The sequence below is a fragment of the Camelus ferus genome, chromosome 30, assembly GCF_009834535.1.
Source record: "Camelus ferus isolate YT-003-E chromosome 30, BCGSAC_Cfer_1.0, whole genome shotgun sequence".
Taxonomy (NCBI): Eukaryota; Metazoa; Chordata; class Mammalia; order Artiodactyla; family Camelidae; genus Camelus; species Camelus ferus.
Window position 1 is genome coordinate 4,521,087 of NC_045725.1, and position 13,173 is coordinate 4,534,259.

Consider the following 13,173-nt stretch of genomic DNA (forward strand, 5'->3'; position numbering starts at 1 on the left):
CTGATCTGACCTGATTGGGAAATCGCGGAGATTTTGATGTGCGGCCGCGGCCCTGCACAGAGTGGACTCTGCGCCGGCCCCCTCGGACCCTCGCGACCCGGCCCCTCCGGCCCCCGGGGCCTGGCCAGTCGGGTCCGCGCTCACCGGACTCCTCCCCCCGCCACCGCCTTCTGCGCAAACGCAACGGGAGCCCCGCCCTCCGCGCGCTCTGACCGCCGTGATTGTGAAGAATACCTTCTGCAGCCAATCAACACCCGCGCGCTGGGCGGGGCGCGCTGGAGTTGGTGGAGGGTGTCTGTCGAGGGCGGGTCCCGTGAGTGACGTGAGTTCTAACCAATCATCGGAGGTCATGCTTCGGCCCCACCCTCTCCATCGTGTCGGCCCCCCTGGCCAGGCTCAGGGCCCCGGTGGCGGGGAATGTCCCGGGCGGAGTTCGCTGAGAAGCTCGCTCACCTCTACCCGGCTCCACTGCTGTCTCCAGGGCTTGAGGCTCGCCGCTTTCCGAAATGGCCGAGCAGCCAGACAAACCCGTGAAGTACTATACCCTGGAAGAGATCCAGAAGCACAACGACAGCAAGAGCATCTGGCTGATCCTGCACCACAAGGTGTATGATTTGACTAAATTTTTGGAGGAGGTGAGTTGGTGAGGCAGGATGCCGCCCGAGGTTTGGGGATTTCCTGCCGAGACTTTTCGTTCTCTGAGTGGCGGGATTGACCTGCGAGGCTCTGTGTGCTCAACTGGCGACACTTCCCCTGTCTGCATACCTGCATGTGCGCCCCAGTCTGCACACTTGTGTGTGCACACCTGGGAGCGCCCCCTAAATCTGAACACCTGAGTCTGAGTACCCGCGTGTGCACACCTAAGAGCGCGCTCCGCGTCTGTGTGCCCCCAGAGGCTGCACCCCTGTGTGTGCACACCTAGGGGGCGACCGGAGATGCATAGGCCAGCGCCCCGGCTGGGTGAGCCGTTTTAGCAGCCCGCGGCGCGCCCTTGTAGGGCAGGAAATGTCCCCCCGAGACCCTGCGCGGGCGTGTAGGGAAGTCCCACTTAGCACTTAGTGGGAAACAACATCGCCTTTGGAGCTGCCTTCCGGAGGGGCGCAGCTACGAAGGACTTTGAAAATCCCTTTTATCGTTGAGTTTGCTTAGGACAATGATTGTCCCATTTGTTATTCCTGGAGCCGGTTGGAGCCCACCCACCCCGATAGTCAGGGGACCCTGAGCTCAGAGGTCCAGGAGTGGTCCGCACCCGCTCTTCTGGGCCTCCACATGCCCACCGTTCACCTAGAAGGCGCCCCATAATTGTTAACTTACCCAGTGATGATTTCAGTGAGGTACAGTGCTGGTTTCCTGCGAATGAGTGTGGCTGTTGTGTGTGGCTTTGATTAAGAAGGAAGGGAGAGGGACAGACAGAGACATAAAGACTGCCATTGGGGCTTGATCCTTAAGTAACCTTGGAAATTGTAAAATAACTTTGCTTAACTTAGAGGAGCTTTCTTTTGGTAAGATACTTTGCATTGGATTAAAAATTTTTTTGCAGTAAATTCTAAGGGGCTATTCTCTTTGCTACCGCTGGGTGTGTTTTATTGTTGTGGGGGAGTATGAATCATAAATCTCAGTGTGACACTCTCCTTCATCCCCCCAGACAATAAATGGAATGTTTAGTGATGAAAAATCTTTACATAGTTTGTGAGGAAAATGAAGATAGAGGCCAGGTCTGAGCTGGATCACAGTGTATATCGAAGAACATTTGCTTTGCAGAGAATATTAAGAAAAGTTTTTAAGGTTGAAGATGATGTTTTTTAGTAAGATATTTTACTATTAAATTGTCATTTGGTGATGTGCCAGTAGCTAAAACAGTGTCCCAAACTAGTTAAGAGTGGTTTGTGGTAGGGGATCAGATCTGCTCTGTCCTGTCCCTTTTGCTGAGCTACAGAGCTCATTTGCTATTAGAGTTTCTTCAACCAATAATCCTGTGTGGTAACATCAGGTCTAATTGACCCCAAATGTCTACTTGGGACTTTTCACCCTTCCTGTGGTATATGTAATTGTGGGATTTTAAGACCTGGTGTGTGCTTTCTTTGTGTCTATAAAAAAAAAAAGCACTTACAAAAGATTGATAGGATATTTTATATTATGAAGTATTTGTCATTTTTTTCTATTTCTGTGGGTTCTGTCCTGTTCACTGTGTTGTACAGGGAACCTCCTTGGCCTCCCCCCACCAGATGTCAGTATCATCCACTTCCCCAGTTGTGACAACCAAAAATGTCCCCCTATTGTGAAATGTCCCCTCGGGGACCCAAAAAAAAATCACTCCTAGTCAATAATCACTGCCTTAAGATATATCTTGAATAACTTTTATGGCTATATTTCTCAGGAGGAGATAAGGAAGAAAAGATTTTTAACATTTCATTCTTATGAGGCAGAAAAGGGACCTGCAGTTTTCTAAGCGAAACTGAAAGAGATGCAAGCCAGCTGTTTAGTGGGTGAATTGGCGAACAACAAATTCCTTTATTTCTTAGTTTTCAATACTCTCTCTTTGAAAGTAGCTTGGGGAGAATGCCTCTCAAGTAAAATGTGATGAAATGCATTTATCCCTAAAACTTGATAACTAATACTTGTAGTGAGGTAACTGAAAACAACTCTATAGTGAAATAAATAAAAAGTTTTACAGCGGTTCCTATGTACTTTACTTTTCTCAGTTGGTACTTAGTAAAATGCTCCCTAGAATAGCTACCCCGTGACACCACTGCTCTCTGATATTCACGCTCTACGCTTTGATCAGTCGATCCAGTACCTGCTGAGTTCTTACAGTGGGGACTGTGGAACCCGAGAGGAAGAGATACCATTTCTGTTCTCAGAAGCTTCCATTTGAGGAAGCAGGAATAACACAGAAAACAATGATATGGACAGGAATTATAACCCAGAAAGCTGTGCTGTACTGGCTGTAGTCTAGTTCAGCAGTGGAAGGTAGACCTGGAGTGGCTGTGTGAGGCGTCAGGCATCGGCCCACGTAAGTAGGGCCTAAAATCAGTGGTGATGGACCGGCTCCTAGGGCGGGTCTGGATTAAGGTAGAAGAGGACAGTGGCTGACACTGTGAAATTGAACCCATCAAAATGATGGAGGTACACAGTGAGGAGGAGGCCCGCCAGCCTGTTCTGGCTGGCCATCGGGGTGCCAACTTTCCCAGAACATCCAGTTCTATTTTTGGGGGGACATATTTTCCATTTGTGTTTTTGCTCTTTTGTTTTCTCTTTCTGAGACCATTTCTGTTTAATGCAGTGTCCTAGCCTTTGGCTTCCTGCTGCCAGCCCAGCCTTCCTGGGCTTCCCTGCCAGCTGCTTCATGCATTTTAAACACCCATCCCATTCAGAGATCTGCAGCATGCTCTGCCAGAATGTTTTTCTTCTTCCTGGATGCCTCCTGTTCCATTACTTTATTAGGCCAGTGCTGTTTCTCTCATACCTTCTTTTGAAACAGAGAAAGGAGCTCAGAAGATCTGTCTCTCCCCACCTGCCCTACCCTCTTTCTTCTGTCATTTAAAAGCCCTGGAAATTTGTGTATCCTTTGCATGGTAGCTAAGGAATATTCCACTTTCCCTAACTTACCCAAACATAAAAGGAGTTTCTTGGGTTTCGTTGTTGTTGTTGTTTTGTTTTTTGCTTTCCTACCTCTAAAGTGAATGCTCAGTCATTATGGGCCAGATCTCATACATCATAGATTTATATGCATGTCTGTATTCGTGTTGGGAAAGTATATACTGTGATGGATGGAAGGGGGTCTCGGTCTGTGCCTACACTCATATGCTTTATTTAACATAAAATGGGAGGGTGATAATAGTGCTAACTTTGAGGGATTAAGATAAAAATTAAGCAAAATAATACTGGTTAAACGTATAACACACAGGCACTGGCAAATGCAAACTGCTATACCAGTATAGGTTAGGGTTGGTTGTGGCTTGCTTTCTGTACCATCGTATGTAACTGAGTGCTGATATGAGATTTTAGGTAAAGATGTAAACTGGCAGGTGATGTTGAAACAGGAGAATATTATAAAAATTATATTCTTCTGGTCAAGAACATAGGTGAAGTTTCTAAGTTGTTCAGTAAGCTCTGTCCCCTGATGTAATAGCCTTTTAGAGCTGTTTTGTTTTCTAGAGGAGCCTAGACACCTGAGAAGAAGGACTGGCTCCTTACTGCTGGCAACTTAAATAGCAGCAGGTGTTTAGATACTAGCTCGTACAGGCCTTTGAGATTATGAGCTTGTTGCCTCCTTACTTTGAAGTAGGTATTTATTCAATTGTGACTTCTAGTTTTTGAATTTATATTTGTGAAGTTGAGTCTTGTCATTTCTGCTTATATTATTAGGAAAATTAATGATTATAGAATTTTGAATGAAAATGTAGGCATTTAGGGCCAGGAAAGAATCGTTTGCTTTTCCCATTCTGTGATTTGGCCAGTAGCATTTATTCAGTTTTTACAAGTGCTGTGGAGTATATAGAAGAAAGTATCACATAATTGATGGCAGCAATATTAACTTTCTTTCAGTTCAATTCATTAACATTTAGTTTGTGAAGAAAAATATTATAAAGCATAATGCCTTTGTGTCAAGTTGCCCTCCTCCTTTACACGATCAAAATGGTAACTTGTTTCTATAGAATATTTTCTGGTGATCCTGGGATTCTGATACTCTGTACCTGCATCTTAGATATTCTTTAATAGCATTCTGCCTTACAAAGCTGTTGGCTCCTGACTCACTTTTGCTTTTGGAATCTTATGCAGTGTTCTTTATAGCGGGTTTTGTTGTAGGGGCTAATTTTTTGTTGTTGTTTTCCTTGAACATGGCTGCCTACTTTGCAGAGACCAGTGGTTCCAAGCCTGGGGGACCTCAGTGCTCTGGGGATCCAGGGATTCATTGTACTTAGTTGTGAAAACACGGAGGACACTATATCTTTACTCTTGATATGGCGGGCATATTTAGCGTTGAGATCCTAAATGCCTTTGCTTTTTTCAAGGAAGTTTGAAAATATTCTGAGTTTTATGCTAGTAAAAAGCTGCAGTTGCAAATATGTTTTTGATGAGTATAAAAGGGGTAAGTTACTATTATTTAACATACGTAGTTTGGTGAAGAAAACTCAGAAAATGTGAAATCCATAGGAGGAAAATATAAAGGGACCCTTGGTGGTAAAGGTGGTTCAGGTATCTTGGGTAAATAGGTGTCAGGGCCATTCTCACTAGGCCACATGGGGAATGGGAGCCTGTGGGCAGGGCCTCATTTATACATTGTCACTTTTATGTGTGTGGTAACTTTTTGCTACTTTTCAGAAGAGGTTCCAAGAGTCCAAGAGTGATTGTGAGGCTACTTTGTTTTGAAACAGTTAAAAAAAAAATTAACCACTGTACATTGTTGACTTTCGCCTTTTATTTATCTTTAAGGTGAATAGAAATTCTGGCTAAGGAAGAGAGAACAGATTATTCAGGCCAGTTTGGCTAAATCAAGGAATAAGTCACACTCATTTCTACTTAATGCAGATATCTATCATTCTTTTTTAAAAGCCCTCCAAAACCATAGAAATATTGCCTGGGAGTAATGAAACTAGATCTAGTCCTAAAGCTGTTATTGAGATGACCTGAGGCAAGGCAGGTAAATTCTCTAAATTGTTTTCTTCATTCTTCATTGGGGAGTATTCTGCATCTATTTCAGGTTTGTAAACACTGCAAGAATAGCATATGTGAAAACTTGGAAAAGTATGTTACTGTTTTGATTAAAGTTTTCTTATAAATGGTTATAATTTTTGTTATGTAGTATAGGTCCAATATTTTAGTAGGAGCACATCTCAGAAATTATAATGTTAGCCAGTAAACAAAAATGGTTTAAAATACAAATATTCACTTGAAGTATAATTTTTCAGGATTATATGCTATGCGTAATGAGATATTATCATCTCTTCTCTGGAGCTTTTAAAAAACACAACTTTATTGTTTTGGGGGGAAAGAACACATGATTATTGTAAGGAACTGAATAATGTGGAAAAGTGCAAGGAAGAAAATCAAAGCCGCCTGGGATTCCACTACCCAGAGGTGACGGCTGTGAGTGTTTTGATAAACATTCTCCAGACAGCTCTGTATTCATTCACCATTGTACACTGATTGTTTTATATAAACAGTAGCATATTCTACATGCTGTTTTGTAATCTGCCCCCTGCCTCTATATGCTGAGGGAAACATCCCATTCAGTAAATCATATTTTTCCCGTCTGCCTCCTTATTATACACATGTGTCATAATGTACGTAACCACTCCTCTCTTCTGCACACTTTGTTGTTAATTTCCCACCTGTGACTATCTCCTTAGGTAGATCTTTACAAGTGGGATTGTTGGGTGAAAGCTTGTATACTTTTTACACGTAGATGCGTGTCCCAAGGTGCCCACGGTGGCTGTTCTAAGTGACTACAGTGACACGGGCTCACACCCCAGGCAAAGCTGGTCTTCCTCAGGTGCAAGTTCTCTTTAGTGAGTTCTTAGTTCCCTTTAGTAACTGAGAGATTGGTTGATTACCGCCTCCTCTCCTGGATTATTTGGTTGTGTTTTTTTGTCAGTAGGAGAAATGTATGGGAATTTCTTTTTCAGCCCATTCAGCATATAAATTCTTCTAAAAATTCAGCTGCAGCAAGTAATACCTTGTTTACCTAAAACTAGCCTTAGTTGTCAGTCCTAGTCCATTTCAAAGCATTCAGAAGAGTGGCCTGAGGTAGCAACAGCATAGTTGAGGGTTTTAGCAGCAGTGACTCAAAGCCGTAAAGTTTTGACTTTGGTTTTCTTAGGAACATCCGCTTACATGTGCTCCTTAACTGGCTGCTGTGTCTTTCACTAAGTCCACTAAGTGTGGGGACCAGGAGAGCAGGCTGAAGACGTGTGACTCAGTTCACCCTGGGAGAGTAGAATGTGGCCTGTGTCGCCTGTTGGGAAGGGACCTCAGGCTGGGGAGAGCTGTTGTCTCGTGAACAACGGCAGGAAGTCACATTCTTACACCCACAGAACTGCGTCTCTAGTCAAGCCCATGAGTTCGTCATGCCCCACGGTGACACTGAACTGACACTGATGTGGCGTGGGGATACTGCGGCAGAGTGGACAGGCAGAAGGAGGTGGGCGACATTAACCGCCTCCAGGCTTGGGCGGGGGTCACGTGTGCCTGCTGTGCTGGGAGTGCAGCCCGTGGCCCTTCTGCGGTGAAGACCTTGGGAGTGTCCGTTTCTCCCTGTTTCTTTGAGGGCCTGCTGTTCACTGAGCTTCGCACAGGTGTGTCAGAAACTGGTCAGGACACAAAGTATATCCAGCCTACTTTCCCCTTTTTCCGTCATCTTCAGGAAGTGTTAAATAAATGTCATTAACACTCCCTCCCCTGGTGGAAGTCTCTGGTGGGCTAAGACTTCAAGTGATAGCAGTGGACACTCACTGAACGCTGGTTGACGTTCAGTATGTACTTGATAGAATGCTAAATGCTCTTTGTGTGTAAAACCCTCCTTTGCATTTTTACTTTTAATTCTGGAAACAGTCCTTTTAGGTGGGTGGTGATAGTGGTATTCACCTTTTTAAAGGTAAGAAAAAAGTCACTTGGGAGGTTCAGTAGCTTGCTCAAGTCCCACAGCCGGCGAGGACCCGAGCTAAGACTGAATGCGGGGCCAGGACCCCCAGCCCCAGTGCTTCTGCTAACTCTGTGACTAGGGCACGGGCCCCAAGCCAGCTAGTACAGCTTCAAAAGAAAACAGGCATCCAGTCGGTACACGACTGCTGTTATTTGCTTTGAGAACCTCCCCCTCCCCCTCTGTATCCGGAGTTCTCTGCAGGAACCAGGGAGAAAGCAAAGGGAAATCGTGAACGAATAAGAGGAAAACCTTTGGAAGGTCAAAGGGCAGAAATGTGCCTTTCTTTCCATCTGCTGTCATTTTACTGTGTCACGTCCTGGAAGGTGAAGGAAATAGCTATTGCACTTGCCCCTGGGGAAGTTCATACGCTGAGAGCATTCTGGAGGAGTCTTCAAGGATGCCCCTTGTTCCTAACACAGATGGCATCTGGATGCTCTTTAAGAATCCGCGTTGTTTTGGTCAACGATGAGATTGTTGGGCACGTGTGAAGGGGTTACATGTTGTTTTCGAAAGGCCTGTTGAATAACTGGGCTGGAAGGACTTGTTCTGAGTGGAAATCTGATGAGGTTACTGCTCTGATAAAATCCCTCCATGGGTTCAGCTGATCCTCTGCCCCCCACTTCCCACCCCCTCGCTGATGCAGTCCTGACCTCTGAGTTGTGGGTGGTACTGTGTTTCCTAGGGTGTTCCCTTGGCTGCCAGTGACCCCATCCCACTTACAGTGGCTTCTGGGGGGACGGGGGGTCCTTGGAAAAGGCCTCTTCCTCCTCCCTTCACGCTGCTGTTTCGTGTTCACCTTCCTTTCTTATTGCAGGAGTTGTTAGAGAGTCTTTCTCTTCAGAGCATCTGTCCTCACAGTCTTCAGAATTTCACTGATTCAATCACATTGGTTGTTCCTTTGAGTTTTCGGCTTAGGTAATGTATATTGTTATCATTAAATATAAGTTCTAGAAGAGCATAAAAACTTCATTTTGTAGAAACAGACTGTCATTTCTCTGCTTAGTTCCTTTCCATGGCTTCCCATTACACTTAGAATAAGAGGCCATCTCTCCATCCTGGTTTAATAAACTCTGCGTGATCTGGCCTCTTTTTCCCTCTCCCACCTCAGCTGGCAGCCCTGTCCCCTCGCCCTCCATACCGAGTCACTTGGGGCCTTTCTGTCTTTCAAACAAGTTAGTGAAAACGTGATCCACATAAGAAAAAACAGATAAATTGGACTTCATGAAAACTAAAAACTTTCATTCTTTAGAAGACCCTGTTAAGGAAATGAAATGACAGAGCCACTGACTGGGAGAGAGCTTTCTCTAATCTTATATCTGACAAAGGACTTCTATCTAGAATATGTAAAAAAAATCTCTAACTTCAACAATAAGGAACTAATCCAAACAGAAAAAGGGAAAAAGATTTGAACAGCAGTTTCCTCCAAGAAGATATATAGATGCAAGTAAGCGCATGAGAAGATATCCAACATCATTAGCCACTAGGGAAATGCAAATTAAAACCACAGTGAGGTACTGCAACACACCTGTTAGAATGACTACGATTAAAAAAAAGTACGGGTACCCCAAATGCTGGTGAGGATGTGGTGATACTGAATCGGTCATGTGTTGCTGGTGAGAATGCAGAATGGTACAGACACTCTGGAAATCAACCTGTCCATTAAAAAAAGCTAACCATACACTTACTACATGACCCAGCAGCAGCACTCCTTGGCATTTGTACTACAGAAATGAGAGCTTATGTCCACATGAAAGACTATGCAAATTCCAGCAATGCTGGTACAGAGAGAAGACTCAATATTGATTGAATGAATAATTAAACGTGTGTAAGTGTTAAGTATCAGACAGCTGATGGAGAATGGCTGTTGGGCTAGCAGCTTTATTTGTAATATGGCCCCAAGCTGGAAACAACTCCCCTGTTATTCAGTGGGCCAGTGGTTAGACTAGTATGTGGACAGAGTGGAATGTGACTCAGCAGTGAAAATGGAACAAAGTGACCTGAATGGGTGTCAAACGTATTACCCAAGATGAAAAAAGAGTTTCAAAGGATTGCACACAATGTGATTCCATTTCTGTGACATTCTTAGAATGACAAGATTACAGCGGCCAAGAACAGATGAGTGGTGACCGGGGAGAGAGGAAAAGGGAGGGTGATTGCAAAGGGGCAGCAGGGGGAGCTCCTTTGCGATGACAGAACGGTCCTGCGTTATGTGAATTGACACGTGGGAAAGTGCCACAGACCAGGACACAAAGATAGCAAACACACACACAGGTGTGCAAAGTCATCTCTCTGAGTGAACCGTGTTGTGCCAAGATATTTGCTGGTTCTGATGATGCACTAGTTACGGAAGGTGTGTAGCGTCCATTGGGGGAATCTGAGTGATGGGCACATGGCACCTCTCTGGACCTATTTTCAGTATAAAGAATCAAAACCTTCATTGGTTCCCTCTCTTTCATGGCTAAAGCCAAGTGTGTAAGATGGCTACAAGGCCCTGCGTCACTTGGCGCCTAGCTCCAGCTGATACCGCATCCCTACTGCCTTCTGGCACGTCCTGCTTCAGGCATGCTGATGCCCTTGCTCTTCTACGAACATGCCAGGAATCCTCCCAGCACAAGCCCTTTGTGCTGAAGGTAATCCCCCAGATACTGGCATGTTCACTCCTTCACCTTCGCAATGAGGCCTCTCCTGTCCCCCCACTCTCCTGACCCCACCACCCTGCCCTGGTTTTTCTTTTTCTCCTAGCACGTATCACCTTCTAACATACCATATAACCTGCTTATCATTTTTATTGCTCATCTGTCCCCCTCCTCTAGAATGTGTGCTCTGTGAGTGCAGGAATTTTCTTCTGCTTTATTCTCAAGTATGTCCCAGCAACTAGATCAGTGCTGGCTCATAGAAAAGGCTCAACAGTTAGTTATTTGTTGAATGAATAAGTAAAAGTTTGTAGTGTAAAGTTAGAAAATCAATGCAGAATGGCTGTGGCGCCAGCTTGAATAATTTCCTGACAGCTTGTTTTATTTCTCTCTTGCCTCCAGTTGCCTGTTTCAGCCCTTTTTAAAATTTTTAACGCTAGACAGAAAAGGGAAAATATACTTAATAATTTGGTATTGAGGGAGAAAAAAGAAAAGACAAGACTGGTTCCACCCTCAATCCTACTGTCCTTTCCCCTCTAGTTTGTCCTGTCCTCTCATGGCCATTCTAACTCAGGATGCACCCTGGAGAGTAGAGAGAGGAGTAGCCCCTCTTAGACCATAACCCGTCTGCCACTGGCCCTCGATTTTGGGGCTTTGCTCGTTCTTACGAGGAGCATTGGGTTAGGCTGGGTCGCAAGGTAAGCGGTGTGTATTCCAGCTCCTTTCTTGGCCTCAGTGTCCCTGCTCTCGTCCCTCCGAGGCAGGCCTGCTCCTGCCCCTTTCCTCTACCCCCAGGTCATTACCTCAGAATTGGGCACTTCTATTCCCTCCAGAGATCAGAAGAGTAATTATGTCTTCAGGTTACTCGTTTTATTTTACCTAATGAGGCAAGTTTAGTAATGGTAGAGTTAGAAATACTGGTCAGCGAAAACTGACTAAATGCAAAATTGCCTTTGATTGTTCATGGTATATTTTAGGCCACACATTCACTGTCTCAGTTCTGAAAGTAACCAAGCAGAATTTTGCTTTTCTTTTTTTCAAGGACAGAAAATTATAACAGCACTCTGCAAGAGCGCTGCGAGCTTACAGCTGCATCACTTATCCACTCGCACCCTAATGACCTTTAAGAATTATTTCACAAGGAAAATGCTCTCTGCCCTCACGATATGTTGTTTCTGTTACCTCTTGCCATTTGGTTCTGTGGCTTCGTAACATCAAGCCAGTTGATTTAATCCACAGAAACCTCTTGAAGATGAAGGGCAGGAAAGAAGGGATCACCTGGGGCTGGGGGTTTGGTGCTGGACTTGGCCTCAGCAGTTTACAGGTCTAGGTGCTGTGTGAGGTTCTGTGCAAGGTTCTTTCTGGCAATATTGAATGGGGGTGGTGAAGAAGGGGAACTAAACTGATATTACTTGAACGCCTGTTACATGCCATTCTACTAATTATATCATTTAGTCTTCTCTGCAGTTCAAGATGGCAGAGGTATTTAAGATGGGGAAATGGAAGCTCAGGAAGATCTGGGACCTTCTTGGGTCACTCTGCTAAGATGTGGCAAAGCTGACCTTGAATTCAGGTGCCTCTGCTTCCAAACCTGAGGTTTTTCCTTAACACAGTACCATCTGGATGTAGAAGCCCTGACAACTGGAGAACAAACCATTACAAAGGTGAAGGGGCTTGTAGCCAAATACGTGACTACTGAGGGTTCTAATTTAACATTTTGACAAGTGATGTGGGAAAGGGTTATTTATAAAGTAATTGGAAGGTGGCATGTGCTTAATTCTCCTTTCTAATTGCCTTCCCCAATTCAATAACAAAAACAAATGAGAAAAACTATCAGACACTGCATTTTTATTTCCATGAAACCTGGTTATTCACAGTGCCGCAGTACTGCCAGGGTGCCATTGTGTTTCTGTCTCTGGACCTTTTTGTTGTGCATTTTCTTTGCATAGAACATCCCCTCACCCCTTTTCGCTTGTTGAGCAGCCACTGAACCTTTCACACAGGAGTCTAGTCATCCCCTCCTTAGGGACCCCTCCCTGGCCCCTTGTCACCTCCGGCTCCCAGGATGCTCATCCCTCCCTCTGTCGTGCCATGAATCTGCCCCCGGTGCTTACTATGCTTAGCTCCTACTTGTCTGCATGTCACTGGACTGTGACACTCTGGGGGCAGGGGCCATGACTTACGCATCTTGGAAACACAGAGCTTGCCTTAGCACTGGGCAGATGTGTGGGTGGGTGGGTGGGTCTCATGAGCCAGCTGGAGGAGTGCACAGATGGCCTGATTTTACATTTCATCCATCATCTTCAGAGTGAACAGGGAGAAGTGGTTCAGATGGTGCCTGTGAGCCTCTGGCCCCTGAGCTTTAAGGGTTCAGTGAGAAGGTGCACAGAAAACCCCAGGGCAGGGCAGACACTGGTACCAGCTCCTTCACTGAATCCACCTAGAGGCAGGGCAGGAAGAGGTCTGAGGAACCCAACCAGCTTCAAAGCCATCACCCTTGGCCTTCTCAGAAAAACAGCATCTACAAGTGATAGGAAACATTCGGCTATCTAGTTCACATTCGACTATCTTGTTATTTTTTTCTAAATCTTACGTAAACTGTTCATGCTCCAAGCAATGGCTTTCATTTTTGGCTTAACTACTGAAGATACTCTCTTTAAATAAAGTTTTTGCCTAGTCATTGTCTGTGGACAGTGTTTGTGCTACCTTTTTGGCAGTGGTAAGTGTTTGGATTGAAAGATCCTATTTAAAACTCCAGAACTGGTGGACTTTGGGTCCACATTATATTACGTTTAATTACAAGGAGTTTTTCTATTGTTATCATATCATGTTATTTGTTTTTACTCAGTTAAGCAAGCCCTTGGAGGGGATGACTTTGACCTGACGTGGCCTCAT

The 13,173-nt window shown here is 44.9% G+C and overlaps 1 protein-coding gene across 1 annotated transcript in view; it reads left to right on the plus strand.

Moving 5' to 3' along the window:
- Window positions 1-374: 374 nt before the first annotated feature.
- Window positions 375-13,173, plus strand: part of LOC102509687 (cytochrome b5) — a 34,478-nt gene continuing 21,679 nt past the window's right edge. Inside the window, exon 1 of the mRNA XM_006187840.3 lies at window positions 375-635. Coding sequence (XP_006187902.1) covers window positions 507-635 — 129 coding nt within the window. The 5' untranslated portion in view covers window positions 375-506. The remainder of the gene's footprint in view (window positions 636-13,173) is intronic.